Source organism: Gnatocerus cornutus, chromosome 7 (assembly GCF_029298725.1).
Source record: "Gnatocerus cornutus isolate USDA-ARS CGAHR chromosome 7, icGnaCorn1.1, whole genome shotgun sequence".
NCBI classification, from domain to species: Eukaryota; Metazoa; Arthropoda; class Insecta; order Coleoptera; family Tenebrionidae; genus Gnatocerus; species Gnatocerus cornutus.
This window is the reverse complement of record NC_142239.1, coordinates 18,240,355-18,266,931: the sequence shown is the minus strand read 5'-3', so window position 1 is coordinate 18,266,931 and position 26,577 is coordinate 18,240,355. Positions and strand designations below refer to the sequence as shown.

At 39.8% G+C, this 26,577-nt stretch overlaps 2 protein-coding genes across 6 annotated transcripts in view; one reads left to right on the top strand and one right to left on the bottom strand.

Moving 5' to 3' along the window:
* The window catches only part of Pde11 (Phosphodiesterase 11), a 29,915-nt gene extending 18,585 nt beyond the window's left edge, over positions 1 to 11,330 (top strand). For 4 of the 5 annotated variants that reach the window (XM_088042427.1, XM_088042423.1, XM_088042424.1 and 1 more), the window contains 11 exons: positions 3,457 to 3,658; positions 4,714 to 5,044; positions 5,419 to 5,733; positions 7,402 to 7,509; positions 8,536 to 8,946; positions 8,997 to 9,332; positions 9,381 to 9,467; positions 9,515 to 9,682; positions 9,734 to 10,246; positions 10,305 to 10,388; positions 10,436 to 11,330. In XM_088042427.1, coding sequence (XP_087898553.1) covers positions 3,492 to 3,658; positions 4,714 to 5,044; positions 5,419 to 5,733; positions 7,402 to 7,509; positions 8,536 to 8,946; positions 8,997 to 9,332; positions 9,381 to 9,467; positions 9,515 to 9,682; positions 9,734 to 10,246; positions 10,305 to 10,388; positions 10,436 to 10,624 — 2,709 coding nt within the window. In that variant the 5' untranslated portion in view covers positions 3,457 to 3,491 and the 3' untranslated portion in view covers positions 10,625 to 11,330. Of the gene's footprint in view, positions 1 to 210; positions 499 to 1,494; positions 1,880 to 3,456; positions 3,659 to 4,713; positions 5,045 to 5,418; positions 5,734 to 7,401; positions 7,510 to 8,535; positions 8,947 to 8,996; positions 9,333 to 9,380; positions 9,468 to 9,514; positions 9,683 to 9,733; positions 10,247 to 10,304; positions 10,389 to 10,435 lie in introns of those variants that run through there. The other variant, XM_088042426.1, reaches the window with a different exon arrangement.
* Positions 11,101 to 14,212, bottom strand: LOC148172021 (pickpocket protein 28-like). The gene is made up of 9 exons (XM_088042428.1): positions 13,728 to 14,212; positions 13,434 to 13,676; positions 13,282 to 13,387; positions 13,081 to 13,229; positions 12,784 to 12,988; positions 12,470 to 12,740; positions 12,370 to 12,423; positions 12,164 to 12,323; positions 11,101 to 12,115 (listed from the first exon to the last, which is right to left on the bottom strand). The coding sequence occupies exons 1-9, from the start codon at positions 13,886 to 13,888 to the stop codon at positions 11,890 to 11,892; spliced, it is 1,575 nt and encodes a 524-aa protein (XP_087898554.1). The 5' UTR covers positions 13,889 to 14,212; the 3' UTR covers positions 11,101 to 11,889.
* Between the last annotated feature and the right edge of the window lie 12,365 nt (positions 14,213 to 26,577).

The window sequence follows — 26,577 nt, the reverse complement described above, 5'->3', positions numbered from 1 at the left end:
ACAGTGAAATGTGGTAGTCCTGTCCCTATATGTGTATGCCCCAAACTCTTTGGTCCTTCGAGCCGTATCACCTTACCTCTTCACGCCTGTCTCGGTCTCGGATTCCTAACTTCCGTGCGTGGCCCCCGAAGAAACTTATCATTCGGTCGTTCAGCCTCCTCGGCAAGGTTCGTAACTAGTTGTAGCGATTTCGTATGAATGTGTCTCAGTATGTGTGCATGTCCGTACGTGTCTTGGTGAGAGTGTATTAGTGTTCGGCGCGCACAGAACCACAGCGTGCTGCGGCCGCGTATTTATTTTCAGTTGTTTTGAAATCGCGACGCAGTGAAGTTGGCCACTACGACGTTCAAATGCGAACGCGAACGAAGCAGGCCATGGTTTGAGTGGAAAGTTTCGGAACGGAAAATGTGATTTCCGGTGCGACGTGCGTCCCGAAAATTCCCTTAAAGTTTTTCAGTGTGTTTTGGTTAAGTGACAGGAACAGTTGCCTTGTGGATGGTAAATTTTTGTTTATTTTTGACGGCGATGGTTCGATGTGGTGTCAAAAATCCAAGTCCCACTTTATCGGTCGATAAGTCTTATCGCGTTTCATCGCGGGATTTTACAGTTGGAGTGGCTTTTGTTTTCGCGATTGACGTGACAAGGGAGAGGAGGCGTGGTTTGTCCGATTCTCTGGATCGCAACTGTACATTGTCCGAATTTAATCCGGCATATTGTACTTTGGTCGAAAAATTCGGAAAATCGTTTTTTTCTTCGCGATAAAACGTTGGCGCCTTCATTATCGTTTACGCAATGCTAACATAGTTTTATCAAGTTTGCTTTTTTCGGTTTGATACGTTTCCAAGTTCTGTGGGCGGTTTCGTTTGACCGAAATTTCAAAATTTGGAGCGTGTTTTTGGGTTTTTTTTTGTCCTCGGTAATGACATTGCAGATTGGAAAGGATCCAGGCTCTACAGATAAAAAAAACAAGACTTTTAAAAGGTCTTTATCCTTTTGAAATCGGACGGAGCACGTCTGAGGAATTTCATTAGAGAAATTTATTGAATTGTCTCCGGTTTTTTCGAGGGGACTGGATGACATTGAATTATCGGTAAATGTCATCGCCATCGTGTCAAAGTGTTAATAGATGGGAATTCTAACGAAGAAAGAGCGATGGTTTGGCCACCGCGAGTGTCTAACGTCACGGATTGTCGCGAATTTATGCATTTTTTTGCATACATAAATGATGAACAAGTCACCAGGTGGATTTCCCGCAGAATTTCCATGGGAAATTGGCGGAGAAGTTCGATCTTCTTGCAATGAGATTCCGCGGTTTCTAAAAAATTTAAAATTTTTCGCCCTCCGAAAGGAAAGTTTGGGCCCGCGGCGCCCCGGCCGTTGTCCTCTCGGCGCGATGAAATGGGACATGCGATGGACCACGTCCTTCCTAAATGGGTCTTGGTTTTGAATAATTCATTGTTCCCACCGAACCATCAGCGCTGTGTTCTGTGTTAGATTCCGCGAGGAGATGAACCTGGAGAGTAGCCATCAATCTTTGTGTTATCGTTATCGTTGTCGCTCAAGACGGCGTCGTCAAATTTCATCCAGAAGAAAAACCGGAAGAGGCTGAAAGTGCAGCTGTTCCGGACCAACAGAGATCCGTGGACGTTGTCGAAAAAACAGAGAAAAAGAGAAGGCGTGCTGGGGAAAGTCAGCGGCGTAGCAGTGACGTTAAAACAGTGGTGGCGCGATGTGGGGCTGTGCCCCAGGGCAGCCCCCTCGGCGGTAGGCGGCCCCCTCGCCGCGAGGCATCGCTGCTGTCACACAAAGAGGGGGTCCAACCGATCCATGGGACAGTCCTTCAGCATGTGTAAATTGAATCATTGCCGACATAAAAAAAGTAAGTCATTTTCTTAAATGATTTGACGTCATGAGGAGGAACGATCGATTGAGGGTATTTTTAGAGGCGTCGTAAATTTCATGGTTCTCGGTAATTGAACGAATTGTCCATTTCGACCTACTCGGAAAATGAGGCGACGGGTATTTTCGGAAAATGTGGGTCGGTTTTTCTCTTGTTTATGGAGATTTTTTTGTAATTTATTGTGACCTAAATGCCTATTCTCTCTTTCCACATTTCGTGGAATCCAATTCGCTCCCTATAAATACATAACGTCTCTTCCACACTTTAAGCGCTATTATTTACAACAGCTCGAGATTACTCTACGTCAAAAAGCACAATTTTTCTTCGCTTTCCTTTGCGTGGAGATTAAATTGGAAAATTCTGTCCCATACATCACGACGCTTTTTTTCCATTTTGGGACACAGCAGAAAAATGAAATGTGATGTATCGTGACCATGGGAAATCCGTTCACTTATTAGTCAAAATTTTTACATTTGTCGCGCCTGTATAAACGTGCCCGAACAGAAACTCTCGTGTAAACGTCGTCATCGAATCGAGTTTACTTTCGTCTTAATTTACTTGGAAATTCATGGTAATTAATATGGAAGTTTTAATTGAGTATTATGAAGAGAAGTTGCCAACAATAACTTGATTTATCGAAAAAAAATATTAATACTGTCGAGTTCATGTTTATGTACTCTTCCAATTGTCTTGTTCGTGTTAATTTTGATTGTTTGAACACGTGAATTATTTATTTGCTTAACCAGGTCGCAAATTTTGCGTTTCAATCGTTATTTTTCGTCTGATCTAATTATTGCCAGCGAAATTTTCCGCATACCGCGGCGGATTTTTCCCATTTGTAAGTGGGGCCTCCGATTATTTTTAAACCGTAAGTTTTCTCTTTCCAACCCTCTTCCGGTGGTGATTTGGGCTGTACCGACCTACTTTCCACTTTGGAGGACTTTAACCCTTGTGGTTTATTTTTAGAACGGAAAGTTTGAGATGTTTTCCCTGTTTCTATTTTTGGAACGGGAAGAAGTTTGTTTTTTTTCTTTAGGGGTGAGTTTTTTAGGGCGAGGGTAATGGACGGAACTGAAGACAATCGCTCAATTTATCTGTGAATGTGTGGATTGTTGCAAGTTGACGTTGATGGACGACATCGACTTGGGCATGAAAGGAAAATTCCTGATAAATCGGGACGGGGTTAATTGATCGCGAAGGGCACAAAAACGGATTAAAGGAAATTATCTGAATGAGACCAGGCGCGATGTAGGCAACCAAAAATACATTCCAGAAGTAACCAACCGCGAAGTTACCATTGCTATTATTTAATTAACAAACTGTGAGATAACATAAAGCTCTTTGTAAAGTTCGGAACCGTTGAAAGGTCTTTGTGCAAATAAAATCGATGGAGATTTTTGGCCGTGGGATTTTTTCCGTTCACATGACGCGTGATTTGTTGGTATTACCGCAGAGATTAAGCGATTATATTGGTATTACTGATATGACTAAAACCGGGTCAATTTTTCAAAAATATGGCTCGCTTCGCTCGCTCAAATAATTTCTCCTTGTTGCAGGCTTGCATTTACGCAGTAGTGGCGACGACTGTCGGATGCCGGCAGAGGGGGGACCCCCCGGCTCGGAGTCTGCACACCGAGATCGACTCCAAAGACACAGTAATCATGCCGGACATGGGGGCCACTGCTACGATCCAGAATACGCACGTATGGAGTCCTGGCTCGACGAACATCCAGATTTCGTCCAGGACTATTTTCTCAGGTACTTTTTCTTTTGCGAGTGATAAATCGAAGGAGTCGGATGTTTCCGGTTCCGCTGCGTCAGGTTAAGGAAAAACAAGATGGGTGATAAATTATAGGGAGAAAGGGACAAGTTCCTGTTTAGAATTGTAATAGCGGTTGGAATTTTCTGGACCGCTTGCTATAAACTATGGGATTTTTTGTTTTGCCTCGGGTTGCCTCGGCGATGTTTATTTCTCCCATCGTTGTGTGTAAATCGTTCGCTCATTAGCCGGTGCGGAAACACGATCCCAATTGTTGAAATATAACGTCACTGGCAGTTTCACGCCTCATAATACGAGTGTGACGTGGAATTTAAATTCGATATTTCACGTGAAAATTCCGCGACGACAGACAAAATCCAATGTAAATAATATGCAAATTGATTGGGTGTTATTGAAACGTGCACGTCAGTGATTGCGGACGTCGACCCAAGGGCGACATCCCTTTCCAATAAATCACATTTTTTCCGCCCAAACCAGAAATGCGCTGTTTTTATTACGAGATCTTTACATTTACTGTAATCCCAGATTTTTTAAGCCGATAACGAAATTCCATGGCTTGGGGGGAAAAAATACGGTGATTATCCTCACTTCAACTGCCAATTTTCTGCAAGGTTATCTGGCGTATCTAAATACGTCTCGTTCCGATTAATTCGTATTTACGTAATGTATTTAACTTGGAATTATTAGCATAAACTCATTTGTAAAGCTAAAACGAAGGAGAGAATCCGACGCAGTGGCGCTTTCTTTAGATGACGTACAAGTTCGGGGAAAATTACACCTCGAAAGATTGGCAAAGTATTGACATTTCTCATGACTATTGACTCTAAAAAATTGAAAGTGAAATCTCCAAATACAGCTTTCCTGTAATTTTTATTCTTGTCTTTCCCCCGTCCTTCGACGGCGGCGCTAGGCAAATATGCCGCCCACGTGTACGCCAAATTCCAAGGAAATGAGAGCGTTCAGAATTCAGAAGAGTGTCCGCGTTCTCTCGCCTCATCCCTACGCCTCGGTAATATTAATTTTTTTTTTGTAGGAAAGCCACCAGACAAGTGGTGGACTCATGGTTGGTGTCACATGCGACGCCGACGTCTTCGAGCGTCGAATTGGCGTCACCAACCCACAACCAATCCAGAGCCGGCTCGGGCGCCACGACGCCGGTCAGGAAGATATCGGCGCACGAATTTGAAAGAGGAGGTCTTCTTAAACCGATGATAAGCACAATCGATGGACAACCGACGTTTCTGACGGGATCGGCGGAGAATCAGGTCAGTGGAGGTGCGAACAGTCCTACACCTGGGAGGAGGCAGAGGCGGTCGAGGCACGAGCTGAGGCATCTGGATGAGAAGGAGCTCATTTTCGAATTGGTAAGAATTTCTTTGCGGGTCGAAGTTGAAACGAATTGAGTTACCGAGCAAACTGAGTTATTGGGTGTCTGATTGATCTTATTTTTTCGTATATTTATTTAGCTCGATATTTCTGTACGTCGAACTTTTCCTCGAAAATTTCCAAACAAACTTATCGGGAGAATTACGCATCGGTTATAAACTCGATCCTCCCACATTACCACAATCATAACACTCCCAAGAACTCCATTTAAACTAAATTTTTTCGACGTGCACTCATGACGCGCTGCATTACGAAATTTCCTGCTGATGGCAATTGATCATTTTCTCAGCAGACGCGTGTAGGTAGTCGTTAAACCCGCCCACTCCTCTTCTACATCCCTCATTTTTTTCAGGTTAAAGACATTTGTAACGAATTGGAGGTTCGTTCTTTGTGTCACAAGATCCTCCAGAATGTCTCCACGCTCCTCCACGCCGACAGAGGCTCACTTTTTCTCGTCCAAGGCGAGAAAGGAGGCGGATGTACACCGTTACCACCGGGACAAACTCCAAGAGGGAGGTGTTTGGTGTCCAAGTTGTTTGATGTATGCTCGAGGAGCACACTCACCGAGATGGAGAAAAAGGAGGAGATCAGGATACCGTGGGGGACCGGAATCGTGGGGTACGTCGCCGAAAGTGGAGAACCTGTCAACATACCCGACGCTTACCAGGTAAGAAGTTTTTTCCGGCTCCAAGGACCAAGGAAATGAGAGAGGCGCCTTTTAATTACCGTCTTTGTGTAATAAGCGGAACAAACGTAACTAATGACATTAATGACAGGTTAGAATAACAAATGAGCAGCGCAATTCCTCCGTTAAACCGAACAAAACTAGTTTTCCGCGTCGCGTGTTTGCGATGACGGTAGTTTTAGCTTATTAAAAGGGGCGCAGATCCTCGATTTTTGGCGGGATTATATCGACCAATCAAGGACTTAAAACGACGCAATTCTACGCGCCAAATTAAGGTTGTTTTTATTCTAGCGTTGTTTGATAAACAAGCAATTGACTGTTTGATGGGGTCAAACGATGCACCTGATTAAGATTTAACAACAACAGTCTAAAAAGTCCATTGAAGTTGAAACAATTTCGCTGCAATCTCAATGAAAGTGGGTGAAGTTGAGTTGTCGAGATTAAATCTCGATTGTATCAAAAATGATGGAAATGGCATCCGAGTCGGAATAAAAATCATGCGGTTATTATTTACCGATAATTTCAAGATAACGCTCCTTCCTCGCTTCGTTTGCGAGGAATTAAAGCAAATCTTGGTCAATAATCCAAGGTACAACGCTTGTATTATGCGCTTTATTGCAATTCTGAATAGCTGTTAAAAACTGGTCATTAATTCGATTACCGTCAAGTTCAAGATCGTTGTTTGTGTGCGAGCGTCCTCAAATATGACTTCCGTTTTTATGTCAGCTTCCTTGTTCGATTTCTACTTCCTGATAACTGCGATAGCGAATTGCGTCATTTTCGCAACAACCGAATTGAAATGGCGAAGTATTTGCTCTTTTTATTCGCTATACATTCTAATTTTGTGATTTCATCGTCCGATATAAAGCGGGTCTAAAATAACAAAGAACAGATAAATTAACGAAAAAGTACGTCGGTTATTTGGCAAATTTCCAAGACACTCGCGTTTCCTGGGGCCGTTCATAAAAATATCACCGACTTGAAGGTGTTTACATGAAGGCGAAACGTGTATTGTTTCTTGTCATGATAAAATCTAAAGTACCGGTCGGTCGTTCATCAATCGATGACAGAAGAAACCTGACCATCAATCTACATCACGTTTCATTGGGGGGATTAACACGCGCCAAATCCGCTGATTGGTCGGTGAAACTGGTCCAGAACGAAGAACCAATCAGTGTGGAGTGGGTCATTGTTGATTGGCAGCGCCCGTGTTAAAACCGTTGATTGGTTGGTGAAACGAATCCAGACGCTGGAAAGTTTCAAATTGTTGAAAAACTCGCAAGACGCAGTTTGTTTCTTACATAATCGCGCTTTAATTGCGCTCTCTGATCAGCGCACAAACGACCCATTATCCCGGTTCTCAAAAGCAATATCGTCTCCGTTTATGTCGAAAGAATTCTTCTAATATAGCTATTAAGATATAAATCGTCGGAACGTGTCTCATCGATCACGTTCAATTAACGAGCGTTTTATCGCCAATAAAAGGTGGGTGGTCAACAAATGACCGAAATTTTTCGCAGCCAATAATGGAAACAATTTGCACGTGAGAGTCATAACACGTTGGGGGGCGCAGCCCTGGGTGGTCTCCCAATGTGTGTACAAAACGCATTATGTTTGTGTCTGGAATGCTAAAATGATTTTCTCTTCCAGGACGACCGCTTTAATCACGACATTGACGCTCTGACAGGATACAGGACGAAGACATTGTTATGTATGCCAATCAAAGACACGAATGGTGATGTCATCGGAGTCGCACAAGTGAGTTTTTCATTTCAAAGTCCTGCGGGTTTTACAATTAAACGATTCGAACGATAACAATGCGTGGGGGCTTGTAATTTCATTTGGTAATTGTTTTTTCTACGTTTTGGGGGAAATTAAATTTACTCCAGTGACAGGAATGCGATTTTGTTTGGCAAAAAAGGCTTCACTTCAAGGCTGCTCCAGAGCTTCACGGAATTTCGTTTTATTGCTCTTGGCTGAAATCGCGGCGAATTTTACAGTCGCTCCGCAAGGTTCCGTGAAAAATTCCAGAGTTTATGGTTATTGTTGTAATTATTTATTGTTTATAATCGCAGCTTCCTTTTACGGCGCTCTTTGATGAGTTAATTGGGCCATGAATTATTTATGAAATCCGCTGCACTGATTACGGAATAGATAAAGCCAAAGACAAAAAATCGTCTAAAAAAGCGCGGATTATTCAACATTCAGCTTGTTAGATATCTGTTTACCACTTTTTTACCACTTCTGTATTTAAAATGCCCTTTTAATTTGTCATCTTCGTGTGCTTTTTGTAATTTCAATAAAGTTAAAATTTTATAGTTTAGATTCAATATTTATTATGGTAGCAATTTGAGGTCGTAGAAAAAGTATAGTATGTAACACGTTTATAAACTACTTTAGACACTCGTACTTTAAGCACGGAAGAGACGTTTATTATAAAACGTGTTACATAATAGTTATATTTGAACAAAAATATGTGCAAAAAGTGCCGACTTTCTGCACGCTTGTAGATAATATAATTACTATTAAAGCACTTGTGTCGTTTTCGCAATTAAATTTGTACGAAATTAAAAAATTCAGCGCTGCATTCCTGCTAATTTTATGTTTTAATTATCTCGCTCCCGCGCCCTGAAACTAACTAATTCGAAGGTATTTTCCCCCGAACCGCCACACGTCACGCTCACCATAAATAAATTTTTTGTCACCTTGACGCTGTCTCCGTGGGCGTCGTCGCCGGCGTCACTCTTGGCCAAACTTCAATAGCACGTGTTTTCATCGTTGCAGGTAATTAACAAAGTGGGCGACCAACCCTTCAGTAAAATCGACGAAGAAGTCTTCGCCAGTTACCTCCAGTTCTGCGGAATCGGTCTTCGTAATGCACATTTATACGAAAAATCGCAGTTGGAGGTGAAACGCAACCAGGTCCTCCTCGATCTCGCAAGAATGATCTTCGAAGAGCAGAGTACGATTGAGCACGTCGTCTTGAGGATATTAACGCACACGCAGAGTCTGATTCAGTGTCAGAGGGTGCAGGTGCTTCTAGTCCACCAAGGCTCAAAAATTAGCTTTTCTCGGGTGTTTGATTTTGAAGCGACAGATCTCAACATTGAAGAAGGGGAGTCGAGGACGAGTCCTTTCGAGAGTCGGTTTCCGATCAACGTGGGGATTACCGGTTATGTCGCCACCACCGGCGAGGTATTTCATCGGCGCCGCTATTTTTCTTAAAATCAATATAGTTTTTCTAGACCGTCAATATCCCGGTGGCTGAAGAAGACGAACGCTTCGATCCCAGTGTGGATGATGGGACGTGTTTTAAACATAAAACTATTCTTTGTATGCCGATCAAAAACTCCACGGGACAGATAATCGGGGTCATACAATTGATAAATAAATTTAATGATCTGCCTTTTACGAAGAACGACGAGAATTTCGTTGAGGCCTTCGCGATTTTCTGCGGGATGGGAATCCACAACACCCATATGTACGAGAAGGCTGTGGTGGCGATCGCGAAGCAAAGTGTGACTTTGGAGGTGTTGTCCTACCACGCGACGTCGACCACCGACGACGCACAGAGGCTGAGGGTGAGTGGTACCAAGTCGTACCTTTCGTTTCTTAATTGAAATTTGCAGAGTCTGAGGGTACCATCAGCGGCACATTTCAGACTACACGACTTTGCTTTCGACGACATCAACATGGAAGACGACGAGACTCTCACTGTAAGTACTTTTGATGGTGTTGTGGTGGTGTTATTGTCGTTTTCAAGGCCTGTATCAGAATGTTCCTCGACCTGGATCTAGTCGAACGCTTCCACATGGATTACGAGGTCCTCTGCAGGTGGCTCCTTTCAGTGAAAAAGAACTACCGCAACGTGACGTACCACAACTGGAGGCACGCTTTCAATGTCGCGCAGATGATGTTCTCCATCCTGACGGTGAGTCCGCGTTCTTCGCCTCAATTCCTTCTTTGATAGTTGAGTTGTTAGGCGACTCAGTGGTGGAATGTCTTCGGTGAAATCGAATGTCTGGCGTTGGTCATCGCTTGTCTTTGCCACGACTTGGATCATCGTGGTACCAACAACTCCTTCCAGATTAAAGCGTCGTCGCCGTTGGCTCAGTTGTACTCCACGTCCACGATGGAACATCACCACTTCGATCAGTGCATTATGATTCTTAACTCACCAGGGAATCAACTGCTGTCTAATATATCTTCAGAGGAGTACTCGAGAGTGATTCGAGTGCTCGAAGAAGCGATTCTTTCGACTGATCTGGCGGTGTACTTCAGGAAACGAGGGGCGTTTTTCAACGTAATCAGAGACAGGCCGTGTTGGGGGTTGGACGAGCACCGGGAACTCCTCCGGGCGATGCTGATGACGGTGTGTGACTTGGCGGCGATCACGAAGCCGTGGGAGGTGGAGGAGCGAGTCGCCGGGTTGGTCTCCAAGGAGTTTTTCCAACAGGGAGACATCGAGAGGAACGAACTCAACCTCACTCCTATAGTAAGTTAACCTTACTTTTTGACGTTGATTGCGATGCGAATTGTCGTGTTAATTCCAGGATATAATGAACAGGGAAAAAGAGGACCAATTACCATTAATGCAAGTCGGGTTCATCGATTCGATTTGTTTACCAATTTACGAGGTGAGTAGTGACGTGAAGTTGACAGGACACTCAACCTATTTTCACAGGCGTTCGCGAGGCTCTCCCCTCAATTAGAGCCGCTAGTGGAGGGTGTGAATAAAAACAAAGTGAAGTGGTTAGAAATAGCGGCGGCACAAAGTCTGATCCCCCCAGAGGGTGAGAAAGACTCGAACGATAACCTCTCCAAGCCTACAACCCCCGAGTCGAATCCCAACGCCTCACAGATTACCGACTAGTAGAATAAATTGTAAATAATTCCTGAAGACTATTTATTGTTGTAGTATAATTTTAAAGACTTAAATGACACTGACCATTTAGAGCGCGGCGAAGAGTGTTATTTTTTTAAAGTATTGTGAAAAAATGGCTCTAAAATTTCCCTCCTGTTTATTTATTTGTCAGTTATTTTTATTTATTCGCGAGTATTTTTAGAGGTAAGAGCTCTCTTTTGTAAGTTTTTAGTTAAGGTTTAGTAGTCACTTTTTGTGATATTTTAGTGGGCTCTACTTTTTCTTTTCGGTAGAGAACCGTATTTTAATATGGTATTAATATCATTATCAGAAAAACTTTATGCCAAAGTGTATTTTTTAATCAGACTTTACTAATTTAGTTCACGTTTCTAGTGTCTATTGTTTTACTCTTTCATTGTTGTACGTCAATTTGTTTCATGTTTTTTTTAATAAGTGTACATTCAGTGTAAAAATAATTACAATAATGAATTAATATAATATATATTTATCAAGCAAGGCATTTAACTTCAACACCCTTTGGATTTATTACAAGAAATGAGCAGTTTTCTTTTATTCTACTTTAAAAGATACCAAAAATAAGTTTTTGCTTCTTTCTAATTCAAACAATAATTATTTGTGTAGCAATAAAAGTACCAAAAATACAAGCGTTTATAAAAATGTTGAAAAACTTCTCAAATAAAAAATTCTAACATTGGTCTCTTGGTTTATTATTTAGTGATTAGTACCACTGACTGCCAAGTGGTACCATTTTTCCCAAAATTCGTTCTAGGATTATAAAACACCAGTCTTGCATGTTGGTGTAAAAACAATTAAAATAGGTAATTAAATCAGCTACCTTCTTGGTCGCCTTTTTTTAATTCGAGATTATAAGTAAAAAGCGCGAGAAAAACGATGGTAAAAACCGCATCTTTCTATCTGTCTTAGTTTATCGAGGTTTTATACATATAGGAGCTAAAAATTCACTATCCGTAACTTTAAACACTTCTAATTCGGTTATTTCTTAAGTGAATTTTGGATTCTGCGTGAATTGAGCACCAATAATTTAAGATTGCTCGGCAAATAAGCGAGATTAGCGAATTACATTTATAAAAATATTTTTTTCGAAAAATCTAAATTCTAACATTGATCTGTTGGTCTATTATTATTTAGTTATTTTGCAGTCAGTAGTACCATCTTCACAAAATTCATCGCTCTAGGACTATTAAAGCGCAAACAAACAAAATACTAATAAAATATATTTTTGCATAAGGCATTTAGTTTGGAGGCCCCGACCAAAGTCCATACAATCTCTCATTATAAAAAATTCGGAGCGAGCAGAAATAAATTATTTCAACCCCAGAAATCAGCGAAAATCCAGTAAAAAGTCCCACCAGTCCTCCCAAATTCGAAATTAAATCTGACACGCCATACAACTCGTTTCGTTCCATCGTCAAAAATTGCTCATTCTTGAAATAAACTTGAAGCACCGAAAAACTCTCTCTGAAAATAGTCATTACTAATCTAAAGGAGAAAATGAGTGTTATATACCCAGGATCGAATTCTTGGTGTTGAAGCTTGAGGTATTCCTTGTAATGAAAATTACTGTGTGAAGTCTCCGCGCTGTATTTAATATCAGTGCAAGCTGGTTTACAATCACAGAAACTTTGTTCAGATAGTCGTGACTCCAAATCTTTCTGTTTTAACTCCGCTGAAACGAGAAAATGACTCAAAAGTCACTAATTAAAGTGACTCACTTTCAGCTTCTTCCATACATTCTTGGTTGCCACAAATCGGCGTTTTGCTATCCCCTGAAACCCCACTAAATAAAAAATTCAAAGAGTACCAACTTCTTACTCGGCATTGAATAGTCGACGCACCCGCATTTACCCAAAGTGAAATTAGTCAAACATTCCAGAAAACAATTCGACTGGGTGTAAAACCGAAAGTGCTTCAGTGGCCGCTCGTCCTTCATATAACATTTCCGCTTATCTGGATGGAATCTTCGGACGGTTTGAGAAGTCTCTATCATTTCCGGTTCTATCGCTGCCACCACGGTTTTTCCAGGTGGCACCCGGAAGTAATGTTTGGATAGTCGAGGGACGTCCCACGCGTTGTGAATTAGCACCTAAAAGTCTTTAAATTCGGGGGGCTTTTTAGGGGTGTTTTACCGTAAATCCATCGAAAAATGTGTTGCAAGCGGGGTCAGTATCGTTGTTTTGATATCGTAACGTGATGACAAAGGGCTCGTCTGCTCCTGATTTTAAGGCTCTTCGGGGGTAAGGGTTAATTCCTGCGGACTTGGAGTAGCCCAGTTCAATGTCGAAGAAGTTGGTGGAAGTGTTGGGGACATGGTAATAGTTCTTGTAATGGACGCTAAAATTTGAAATTTCTGGCATTTAAGACAGTCAAACTAAGAATACCTCCAACTCTGTCAAAACCTGAAAATTCTGCCTTAACTCACTCACACATGATCCTTGAAGATTTCTTGCCGCCCCAGGATGTTAAAAGAGTAACAAATTCCATCATCAATGAAGACTGGAGTTAAAATATCGTCACACGGCACCTCCTCATCAAAGTAACAGAACCCAAATATTAAATCCTTGTCTAGTCGTAGCTAGAACCAAAACTAGCGAACTAAATTGAACTTTTTCACATCAGAATCTCACCTCTTCAACGGTATCATAAAAATCTTCCCGGAAAGTTTGATTATTCTTTACCACCTTCTTATTGTTCTCATAACACAGAAGACTCAAATGTTGGTAATTTCTCATCCTACAAGAAATAATTAACACAGTGTCAAACCCGCGCAATTGATTACTCTTCGGGAGCAACAGCTTCGTTCCTTTCAATCCTCAGATGAACGTCCGTGTAATTAAACTTGGACCTTGAGGATTTGGGTTCTGGGCAAATCGTCACCGCAGGAAACGGAATTTGGAACAGTGGCGTATCCTCGCTGGCGAAACTGACCACAACTGGACTATTATTGTACTTGTAAAGCACCTCGTAGATCATGAAGATGCAACCAGCGAGGGAAATTGACAACACGATGCCCCAAAACACCCTGAAATTGTACCATGAACCATGACGATGGTACCTAAAGCGTAATACTCACTTTTCGCATCGCGACCTCTTCTCAGTGACGTAACGCAGCCCATGGATTCCCGTCGTTTCGTTGTACTCTCTAAGGTACTTTCGCAAGTTGTGTCCGAATCCTTTTTCTCTTTCCGCGGGGATTCTTCGGACGTCCTCGCTTTCCGCGGTGTACACAGCCATCGCGGCACCACGTTATGGATTCTCGTTGGTTAGAATGGAGGAGTGAAGGACAAGGTCGCTGTCTGTTTTGTTCGAATTTTAGTTTATGTAACAAAGAAGAGTGACACAATCGGCGGACTATTTATGGGAACGTCCACGACGTACTCCATCGGTGCGCTAACTAGTGAAGTTAGATTCAAGACGGAATGATATAAATAGATATTGATTGATGGTCAGGGAAAAAAGCACAATGAGATGCGATTTTTGCAAACGCGTAGGGCAAAGGTTGGACGAACTATGAATTACGAGCTTCGTGGAAATCAATCTGCGCTTTCTGAGAATTAAGTCTGTTGCAGTTGCGTGTAGGAGGGCGAAACTGCGCAAATTGCAATTAATGTCGGGATGAAGGTTTATAATTCCTATTGGCACGCAAGGGATAGTAAAAAATGCGAAAATAGATGTTTTCAAATTCCGGGGTTAAAAAATTTGTCTCTGCCAAAAACAAAATTGGATCGTTTCGATATATTTTTTAAAACTATTGATTCAGACGCAGAATTCAAATTACATACATTGCAGTAATGAAATGATCTCAAGAGCGGTATTATTATTAGAATGATTGAGAGTGGGAAGCAAAACATGAAAATTATTTTAATACTTAGATCGGGATGGTAAGACCGGAGCTTTTAAACCAGAAGTGTTTCCAAATTTTTGCGCCCTGGAACAACTCCAAATTTCGATCGCTTCTAATTCAGTTATTTGATGGCGTAGGAGAAAAATTCACACAGTTTTAGATTCCGCGTGAAATTCTGCGTTAAATGATAGTTAAGATTGCTCCGCAAATAAGCTAGATATCGAACGAATTGCTTCACAAATAAACGAGATATTAACCAAAATAAGGGTTCATTTTGGGGTGATTTTCAGAGAACTTTTTTGGGGCGAAAACGACGTTCGATACTTCCGAATTATACATCAATCGAAAGAACAGCTCGAGATCTATCAACTGGCTAAATTGCAGATTGGTAGGTCAAATAGTGTTAAAAAAAATCGAAATTATTCGGAACTGAAAATTTACTAATTAATTAATTGGCCATAACTCAGATTTGATGTCGAATCTGGATTGTAAGCACAGATTTGGAATCTGCGTGAAATTGTGCGTGAAATGAGCCCTTGTAATTTAACTTTGCTCCAAAAATAAGCGAGAAATCCATCGAAGTGGGTTTACATCCTATATCCATATTTTCTTTTCAAAAAAATAAAATTTTCAATTTCCGAAAAACGAATTTATTACAAGAAAAATACGAAAAAAACGATGACAAAAACCCCATCTCTATATCTATCGTAATTTCTGAGATATGGAGCACCGATGTTTCCAAACCTTCAAAAATTTGGCGACTGTCCAAAATTTTAATTGGCCATAACTCAATTATTTGTTGACGTACCGGAAAAACTAGGACAGCTTGGGATTTTGCGTGAAATTTTACATTAAATGCGCACCGATAACTTAAGTTTACTTTACTAAAAAATGAGACATCGACCGAAGTCGATTTTCAGGAGATTTTTTTTTGGATGATTTTCAAGGAACTTTTTTGGCACAAAAACGACGTCTGTTACCTTTCAGTATCGAAAGAACAGCTAGAGATCTATAAACTAGAAAAATTTTAGATCGTTAAGTTAAATAGTTTGCGAGTGGCGGTCAAGAAAAAACAAAAATTCAGAAATATTGGTCGAAAATGTTTTTCTTCAAAAAATCGACTATCAAATTTTGGGTATTTGAGGGCAAAAAAACTCTAAATAATACGCGAGAAAGACGATAGTGCAAACCGCTTATTTTTATTTGTAGCAGTTCCGGAGAAATATTTACCTCTAAATATTCCGGTGCTTTAAAATTTTTGCTTTCTGTCGACAACTCAATACTTCTATCGTTGCTAATTCAGTTATATGTTGACGTACGAGAAAAACTAGGGCAGTTTTGAATTCTGCGTAAAATTCTGCGAAAAATGAGCCATAATAACATAAGTTTGCTCCAGAAATTAGCGAGAAATTGACCGAATTTGATTTTTGAGACGTCAAGATTTGCAATAAGTTTTATTAAAGTGTAACTTGAGACAATTCGTAATCGAACAATCTAAATCATGAAAGAATGTACCCACAATTAAAATCGTAAATTTTATGGTAAAAATTCCAACAATTTGCCTTTGAACTCCTGGTCGAAACCTGGCGCATCCACCATTTTTGGGCATTTTGCCTGGCGCATCCGCCATTTAAAAACCAAAGCACAATTTCCGATATTCAATGAAAAAAATAAAATTCAGTAATTTGAGTAATGAAATTAGCTCGTAAAACTGTCAACTTATCCAAAATGCTTCACAATAAAACCATTAATTTCCCATATCCATTTATAATAAAGACGTTCGGATTCCCTCGGGACAAATTATTATACTGATTCGTAATAATAAATCCCACAGCGGAAACAAACGTCAATAAATCCGGTTTTTACCGGAAACAAAGCAATATAAAGTAATCGTAAATTAATAAAATCACATTTCCGTGCGAGGTAAAACTGTAATCACATCGCACTATGACCACTACAAGAAAAATGTTTTTTACAATCCTCTTCCTCAGTGTTTGCCATTCTTCCAGTAGCTTCTTTACCTCTGACCTTGAACCAGAAATCAACCACTGTGTTTCTGAAATCGTCTCTGCATACCACCACCCGGGGGCGTTCCTCTTAGCTGTGGAAACAAACATCCGATTTTCGTACCCTGTCATTTACCTTGGAGCCAACAACTTGAAAATCTTCGAGAGTTTTGTACCAACGATGTACATCATTGATGTGAACACGGTGGAGATACAAGAAGTGTTGAAGTCGTTGGAAGACTTGGAGATTTTCAATTCCCGAGCGTACTTCATTCTGGTTTCGCGTGGTTCTTCCAGAACTGAAGAACTCTTCCTAAGCCTGTCTGATTTCTATGTATACAACGTGGTACTGTTAGAAGAAGACACTCTACTGACGTACGATCCGTACGTCTTTGAAGATGTAAGAGCCACCGGGATCAAACCGTACTCCATTGGTACCTGTCACAACTCCTCTTTTGTATTCAATACAACCTTTCCTCATCTCTGGAGGAACACCACTGTTCAATCAATCTGGACAAAGCATTTTCCGTATTTGTACATCGAAGACGAGACATTCATTGGTGAGAACTATTTCGTGGCCAAGACGTTACAAGAGAAACTCCAATTCCAACTAGTATTACAAGAAGTCGACGACGATGTCTTCTTCGGTTGGTGCTGAGGTTCAGTCACGTCATAAACTGTTCAGATTTGTTACAGAGACGCGAGAAAGACATGGTTGCCAACCTCCAGACTACCAACTCCACGAAGTTCTTGAAGTTTGATGTGTTTGAGGTGGATCTAGCCGCTCATTTCTTCTGGGTGGTACCACCAGGTCTGCGAGTACCATACTGGAGGATTTTCTTGATTTTCGTCGACTATAAAGTTTGGGTGGGTCTTTTATTCTGTTTTGTGTTAATGTCGGTTGTTTGGTGGTACGTGGAAACCACCGATTTCACGTCTTCGGTTTTTCTCCACTACCAACTTCTCCTGGAGTTTGGGAATGTAAGAGTCCGAACAATCTCAAGATTAACTTCAAGAGTCTTGACGATGAACTCCATGTTCTCTTTCTTGATCATCTCGACGACTTTCCGCAGCATCCTCTTGCAGACTTTCACAGAAAATCGTCACGCCTTTCCTATTGATAACATCGACGCCATTGTAAGACACAATCTCAATTGTTACATCGCCGAAGACATGAAATCTCTCTACAAATCAGTTAAGCATCACTACGAGTACGTGACTAATTGCACCACAATCCAAGAACACGACGACCAACAGGACATTCTCCTCCGCGCCGCTCTTGACAAAGACGTCGCCACAATCTCAAGAGTGTTGAAACTGAGATTCACCACCAACACTCTCCTCACCATGGGCTCTGAAGAGCTCCCTCACCTTATTACGCACCAAGTGAAGTTCGACTTTTTGTTCTTGTACTTCACCAAAGGGTACCCTTTGTCTGAGAGGGTTGCTAAAGTTTTGGGGTGGATGAACTCAGCTGGACTTATATCGTACTTCAGAAAACTGGTTGATTTTAAAGTTAGTAAAGCTCTGAAGCACCAGGAGACGTTGAATGCGAAGGATATCAAGTTTGAGCATATTTCCATGGCGTTTTATTTGTTTTTGGTGGGGTTGGGGGCGGCTTTGGGGTGTTTTGTTGTGGAAATGAAAGGGAAGTTGCGAAGGGTTTGCAGAGCGTTTGAAAGCAGTCGATGATGATTGTTTACTTTTGCATAATTAATGAAAAACAAATAAACAAGAGTTTTTGTTTTTACGGAAATATAAGGGTAATTACAATATTGTTTATTGTCGGTGGAATATTTTATTAGTTGTGAGTTTCGTGTTGAAAATTAGAGAGAAAATTGGTGGAAATAATTGGGAAATAAACAAACCAAGTTGCGTCAAAGATTACGGTGGAGTTGTCACGTAGAAAAGAATTTTTGACACATTTACTGTCTTTCGAGCAGCACAGTGAAAAAGAAGCATTTTGGCAGACTTTTGCAATGTTCCTTATGACCAAAAAGCGATTTAGACTATTTAAGCCCTGCCATCCAATCGAACAGTATTCGTTTGCACAGAAAGACGCGACGTCAAATGCAAGATTTAGTATGGACTTTGCCAGTGGCGCAATAATATTTTAAAATTTTATATATAGTTTGGTACCACTTTCTATTTCCTTGAATGAATGAATGAATCTCGAGTCGTTTTTTTTAATTTGAAAGCAAACACTCTGTATATTTACTAACAATCTCAACCACAAACGCAATAAATGAACCTAGCAGTCCTATCATCAGCAAAACAAAAGCTATTCGAATTTGGCGAAGCGTGATCTTCTTCGAAACGATTTTCTTTTTCGCTAGCAGATTCTTATTGATTTTGTAAAACGCCTCTCTTCTGAAATAGTCAGGGAAGCCACCGGAATTCATTCTCTCAATAACTGTAGCGAAGACGGGAAAAAGAGGATAGCCCTTGGTGAAGAAAAAGTACATAAAATCCCTCTTCACCATTCTTCTGACGGCGTGAATTGGTACCTCTTCGAATCCCATTTTGTACAAATTATTGGTGGCATACTTATACGAGAAGACGAGTAACTAGAGCTGCGTTCTGGTGAAACGCAATGTCTTTCATGACGTTTTGGTGGTCGTCGGTTTCGTCAAGAACTGTACATTTTAGTACGTAAGGGTAGTCGTCTTGGAGGTACTCTTTATCGTCTTGAGTCATGTAACAATTCAACTGGTGCTTGATGATGTCTTGGACGCTGTTAATGGGGTACTTGATGGAGACTGTTGTCAACGAGCGAAGCATCTCTGTCTTGAACACAGTGGAGATGATTAGAAAAGTGAACATGGCGGATGCTATAGCGAGGCGCGGCGCTAATCTGTTCATTTTATCCAAGTCTTGAATGGGGGCTTCGAAGAGAATTTGATAATGATACATGATAACATGAGGGTTTTTAGTCATTACAGCCCAAAAGAACCCCGGGAGTACCAACAACCCCAAAATACCAATCCAGACTTTCGCGTCAAACCTTGAAATGAAGACTTTCCAGATGGGGCCGTGTACACCTCGTGGTACCACCCAATGGTAGTGCATGGCCATACCAACTGAAGCTACATCGAATTGGGAGTACTCCAAAGAACTGGCTCTTCTTTGGTTGACCATGACGTGTCTTTCCCTCTTCTGTAAAAGATCTGATACAACAATGATGATACTGTGGTGGGCGGAGTACCAAGCATGTAAGAAGAAGCGTTACCAACTACTGTAACATTCAGAAGGTCTGGTTTGAATTTCAACGTCTGTGCTAGTACTTTAAAGAAGTGGAAATAAGGACCGGCTATGGAGGTACCATCTTGGAAAATGTACGGGTAGTGTTGAGAGTAGACTGCAAGAACTGTCGTGTTTCTCCAGATAGTCGGTAGCAAGTTATCGAAAAGATCTGTGATGTTTAAAGTACCGCAGGGACCCAAATGGGTGGGGTGGGTACTTGAAGAGATATTTTCCCCAAAAAACGGGTCGTGGGTCACCACTCCTCCTTCCAAATCAACAATAATCGCATTGTAAATGAAGTAGTTGGTCAGTAGTTCGAAAACTTGATGGTACTGAAGGAACCCAGTCAGAACTATAACGAACTTCGCTCGTGGGTTAAAATTCCTCATTTTTGCCAACTCATCAAGAATCTTCCCTAGATTTTCGTTCAGCGTGATGATGTAAAGCTCGGGGGGCTCATAGCCGAAGACTTTCATCTCTTGAGACGTTTCGTGGTAAATGTAGGAAATATTCGTTCTTATCAGAGAGTTCACCATGACGATATTTAGATTTTGGTAATGAAGTAAAATCCGGTTTACACACTGGTCTGCGATGGGGTCGCTGGTAATTTTTAAGGGGCAAATTTGGGCACTTGCTCCAACAAAAAAGGAGCAAAAACAGAAAAACAGGACCATCATGTCTTCCTTTTTGAGAAAGAAATTTTGGAGGACTTCATATAGTCCATAAATATCTTTTTTTTTTCAGTTCATCGCCAGTTTCTAGTACGTAGTATTAGTTGCTAAATAGTTGAGCTTCGTGTTGAAAATTATCGAAATTATGAAGAAAAGAAACGAAACCTGTTTTATTTATACAAGGTGTTTATAAATGTTTCTAGAATCAAGGGTGGCTCTGGAATTCCTGTCGTGCACTACTTTGCCGCTTTGTGTTTATAGTGAATATAACTATCTTGACAATTATTTATAATGTTACTTACGTCAACGACGTTTCAGTTACGGTTTTGTGTCCAAATTTTTGATTTTCAAGTTTCAAACCACAATTAGAACAGTTTTCTTCTCAAAACTTACTTTGCTTTATGATTGAGGTGAACTACAAATGTCAGTTAAAAAATATAAACTCACATTTATAATGAGCGGCAAATTTCTTTGGCATTTCATAGCCACCCTTGATGCTAGAAACATTTATAAACACCTTGTACATAATAAAATGGTTCATGTTAAAATAATAACTAAACGCGAACTGAATCCTGACTTGGATCCAAATGAATCAGAGCAAACTTCACTTTAAAAAGCACTTCATTAATTTTTTTTCCGAAATTTGTGTAATTAACCCCTAAATAGACTAAACGATTTACCGAAAAAATGAACAAATAACGAGACCGCAATTATTTTACTATTTTGTTTTGACCGAATCGAAAACATGTTTATTAAGTTCCCTGCGATTATTAAAAAAAAGCTGGCCGTGACTTTGTTTTATAATTTGGTAACACTGAAAAAACAATGACAGTTGGAATGACATACAGTGCTACCAAAATCGTATTGAAACAAATTTTGGACGTTTGTACTGAAGCAGTGGAAACTCATTTCTATAGCAGAATTGTCTTCTGATTCAAAAGATCAGGAATCCGAGATATTTTTAAGTTTTGTTTATCAAATTGCAAAATCATAAAACTCTATAATACATCAGTAGAAAGGTAATTAAATAAGCTTTCCAACGAATTATGAAACTCGCTGGGAGAGTTAGTTTTTGCCAAGATATTTGAGAAAACCTGATGAAAATTAACAAAACTGCATAATGAAAATCACTAAAGCTGCGATTTTTTTTGGACATGAGATCAATTTTACACAAATATCATGAAAAGTACTTTTCCTAGCAATTTGATTTATAGGTCGTTGAAAAGCTTATTAAATTGGCTTTCCAAAACACTGTCGAGTATTGCCATAACCTTGCAAGAATTCAAGAAAAAAAATTAAGAAAATGAATTTTTGCATAGTAGAACCTAAAAAATAAATTTTCGAGAATATCTCTGAACCCGAGCCTGTTGGAACAAAACGGACTTCAGTTTCGGAAACAGGAGGCCATACCACTGTAAAAATGACTAGTGTTATCAGTACTACCAACCCGATTCAAATTCCAAAGCCTCGACAATTCATGTTTTGCGCCAAACTGCAACGAGTTGTACTACAGGATGAATCAAATTCTTTCTCGTTTTAGTAATGCAGGAATAAAAAAACACTCTGTATAGTTACTAGTAATCTCTACTAAAAACGCAATAAAAGCAGCTGAAAATCCCACTAACAGTATAAGAAAAGCTGTGCTGATATGCTGGAGTGCGATCTTGTTCGAAACGATTTTTTCTTGTGCTTGAAGGTTCTTATTTATTTTATAAAAGACTTGTTGCCTGAAGTACCCAATGAGACCAGCGGAGTTCATTCTTTCGATGACTTTAGAGAACGCTGGGAAGAGAGGGTAGCCCTTGGTGAAGAAAACGAACATGAAATCCATTTTGATCATTTTTTTGATGACGTGAATGGGAGCTTCTTCAAATCCCATTTGGTACAAGTAATTAGCAGCAAACTTATACTTGAGAACCCGCGTAACTAAAGACGCGTTCTGATGTAAAGCGATGCTTTTCATAACATCTTGATGGTTATCATTTTCGTCAAGAACTGTACATTTTAGAAAGTACGGATAGTCGTCTTGGAGGTACTTTTTATCGACTTGTGACATGTAACAATTCAATTGGTTCTTAATGATGTCATGGACGCTATCAATTGGGTAGTTGATGGAAATAGTCGTCAACGACCGGAGCATCTCTGTTTTAAAAAGAGTGGAGATGATCATGAAGGAGATCATAGCACTGCCTATGGCGATGCGTGGAGCGAGTTTCTTCACTTTATAAAAGTCGTGAATGGGTGCTTCAAAGAGGATTTGATAATGGTACAACATAACATGGGCGTTTTTGTCTATCATTCTCCAGAACAACCCTGGGAGTACCAATAAGCACACGATAGCAAACCAGGCATTCTCGTCAAATCTGGAAAAGAAGACTTTCCAAATGGGGGCGTGAACCCCTCGCGGTACCACCCAATGAAAGTGCATGGCCAAACCAACTGGAGCTATATCAAACTGTAAATACTCCAAATTACTAGAGCTTCTTTGGTTGACCACGACGTGTCTTTCTCTTCTCTGCAAAAGATCTGATACAACACTGATAATACTGAGTTTACTGAAGTACCTAGCATGAAAGAGGAAGAGGCATTACCAAATATTGTAACATTCAGAAGATCCTGTTGAAATTTCAACTTCTGAGCTATCACCTCGAAGAACTGGTAGTATTCACCCGCCATAGAGGTACCATCTTGGAAAATATACGGGTAGTGTTGGGAGAACACTGCCAAAACTGTTGTGTTCCTCCAAAGAGTCGGGAGCGGCTTATCAAAAAGATCGTCTGTGATGGTTAAATTACCACACGGACCCAAACGGATAAGAGCAGTACTTGGAGATATATTCTCCTCAAAAAAAGGGTCGTGGGTCACCACTTCCCCTTCAAAATTGACAATAATAACATTATAAATGAAGTAGTTTGTCAGTAGTTCAAACACTTGATGGTACTGAAGAAAACTAGTCAAAACCACAACAAATTTTGCTCGTGGGTTGAAATTCCTCGCTTTTGCTAAGTCATCAAGAATCTCCTCTAGATTGTTCTTCGTTGTGACGATGTAGAGCTCATGGAGTTCGTAGCCGATGACTTTCATCTCTTGAGACGTTTCGTGGTAAATGTAAGAAACATTCGTTCTGATCAGGGAGTCCACCATGACGACATTCAGATCTTGGTAATGGAGCAAAATTCGGTTAACACACTGATTTATGACTGCGTAGCTGTTGATCTCCAAGGAAGAGATCTGGGCACTTGTTCCAACAAAAAAGAAGCATAAACAGAAAGACAGAACCATCATGTGAAGCGTGTTAATAATTAATTAGGAAACGTTGTTTGAACTGTAGAAAACCACAAGTTTCTTAATTTTTCCTCGAAACTTTAAGTGAAACAGGTTCTTAAATCATAAGTCTATCATAAGACGAGTCTATCATTCTTACTAATCTCCGCAAGCACCAAAAACTACCATAAGGTCATCGATAAATGCCGAGTTGTTTATTGTTTATGAACTTGCTTTCGTGTCGTTGGAAAGATAATTTCAGGTCTCTTTATTTGTTCGTTCTTTAATTTTATTAATCAATTCGTGAGGTAATTATTATTGTTGTAAACATTTTCGTCCGCGCTGATGATGTTTATACGTTTTTGAATTAAAGGCTATTTTTCCTCCAGAGAATTTTTTGTAGGCGTCTAATTTAAAATGCAGCTCTATGATTCTAAACTCTGATTTAAGATTCAGGCGGTGGTTGTTATAAAAATAGTATTTATTTGAACATTAGGTCTGAAGTTAGGCCGCGCGCGGTTGGCGCCGTGTGTCCTAGCTTGGTGCACTGGTTGAAATATTGTTCATCGCCGGGAAATCAAATTTCGACATTTTTAATTCGCATTTTCTCAAAAAATCTCACAGCTAGCGAGAAACTGAGACCAGAAATGGATGCAGAAATGTCAAATAATGCTCTGTGCAACGTTTCGTGTTGATATGAGTACTTTCGTGTTTTTTGCCAAAAAAAGTTCAAAGGGGTTAATTCATGGATTTTTGGCGATTTTGACAAAAAATTGAATCTTTTTAAAATCAACTTTTTCCATCAATTTGGACCTCAGGAGCAACAATCTGGCGTCGTTTTTTCGATCCGACGCTCGGTTTACTTTTAATTAATTTTTAAAACTTTTATTCGACATTACGATTTTCGGTCTAAATAAAAGCAGAAAGATACTCTACTTATTAATTTGAACCTCAGAAAAACGAATCTGAACTCTGATTTGAGATTCACGCGTCGGTTGTTGCTTAATTCATATTTGTTTAATCATTAGGTCTGAAGTTGGGTCTTCGCCGTATGTCTTAGATTAGCAGCACGCACATTTCTTGTACGAATTTCAATTGGGATTTTCTCGAAAAATCTTACAGGTAGCGAGGAACTGAGACCAGAAATGGGTTCAGGAGAGCCAAGCGAAGCTGTGTGGACAGTTTTGTGTTGATCTGAGGTCTTTAATCTGTTTGCTCGAAAAAAATCAAAGAGGTTATGTACATAAATTTTGAAGTCTAATCAAAGCCTAAAAACTTTTGAAAACATTTTTTTTTATTAATTTGGACATCAGGAACAAGATTCTGTACTCTAAAGTTAGATTTAAAACCTAATAATGATTTTATTTAATAATAAAATTTGCTTTGTGGGTAGGCAACCAAATATACACATGTTGTGCTGTCATTTTTAAACCTTGTGTTTCGGTGTAAATAAATACAATAAACTACTTAACTTGTTAGTTTTAACCTCAGAAAAACGAATGCGAACTCTGATTTAAGTTTCACAGCTTAATTAATATTTTATATAATACTAAAGATGACTAAATATAGGACAGATCTGATGACGCATGTCCTAGCTTGTATGCTGCGTTGACATATTGCTCGACGCGGGAAATTGAATTTTAAAAATTTTTAATTTGCATTTTCTCAAAAAATCTCACAGATAGCGAGGAACGGAGGCCAGAAATGGATGTAAAAATGTCAAATTATGCCCTGTGCAAAGTTTCGTGTTGATCTGAAAACTTTCGTGTTTTTCGCCAAAAAAAGTCCAAAGGGGTTAATTCATGGATTTTTGGCGATTTTGACAAAAAATAGAATCTTTTTAAAATCAACTTTTTCCATCAATTTGGACCTCAGGAGCAACAATCTGGCGTCGTTTTTTCGATCCGACGCTCGGTTTACTTTTAATTAATTTTTAAAACTTGTATTCGACATTACGATTTTCGGTAAAAATAAAAGCAGAAAGATACTCTACTTATTAATTTGAACCTCAGAAAAACGAATCTGAACTCTGATTTGAGATTCACGCGTCGGTTGTTGCTTAATTAATATTTGTTTAAACATTAGGTCTGAAGTTGGGTCTTCGCCGTATGTCTTAGATTAGCAGCACGCACATTTCTTGTACAAAATTCAATTGGGATTTTCTCGAAAAATCTTACAGGTAGCGAGGAACTGAGACCAGAAATGGGTTCAGGAGAGCCAAGCGAAGCTGTGTGGACAGTTTTGTGTTGATCTGAGGTCTTTAATCTGTTTGCTCGAAAAAAATCAAAGAGGTTATGTACATAAATTTTGAAGTCTAATCAAAGCCTAAAAACTTTTGAAAACATTTTTTTTATTAATTTGGACATCAGGAACAAGATTCTGTACTCTAAAGTTAGATTTAAAACCTAATAATGATTTTATTTAATAATAAAATTTGCTTTGTGGGTAGGCAACCAAATATACACATGTTGTGCTGTCATTTTTAAACCTCGTGTTTCGGTGTAAATAAATACAATAAACTACTTAACTTGTTAGTTTTAACCTCAGAAAAACGAATCCGAACTCTGATTTAAGTTTCACAGCTTAATTAATATTTTATATAATACTAAAGATGACTAAATATTGGACAGATCTGATGACGCATGTCCTAGCTTGTATGCTGCGTTGACATATTGCTCGACGCGGGAAATTGAATTTTAAAAATTTTTAATTTGCATTTTCTCAAAAAATCTCACAGATAGCGAGGAACGGAGGCCAGAAATGGATGTAAAAATGTCAAATTATGCCCTGTGCAAAGTTTCGTGTTGATCTGAAAACTTTCGTGTTTTTCGCCAAAAAAAGTCCAAAGGGGTTAATTCATGGATTTTTGGCGATTTTGACAAAAAATAAAATCTT

What these genes read in the sequence shown, in the direction of transcription:
- LOC148172021 (XM_088042428.1), bottom strand. Translation starts at nt 13,888, where the DNA reads ATGGCTGTGTACACCGCGGAAAGCGAGGACGTCCGAAGAATCCCCGCG. An exon ending in CATTTTTCGATGGATTTACG is followed by an intron (nt 12,741 to 12,783) that starts GTAAAACACCCC and finishes AAAGACTTTTAG; the next exon opens with GTGCTAATTCACAACGCGTG. An exon ending in CGTCGACTATTCAATGCCGA is followed by an intron (nt 12,424 to 12,469) that starts GTAAGAAGTTGG and finishes GTGGGGTTTCAG; the next exon opens with GGGATAGCAAAACGCCGATT.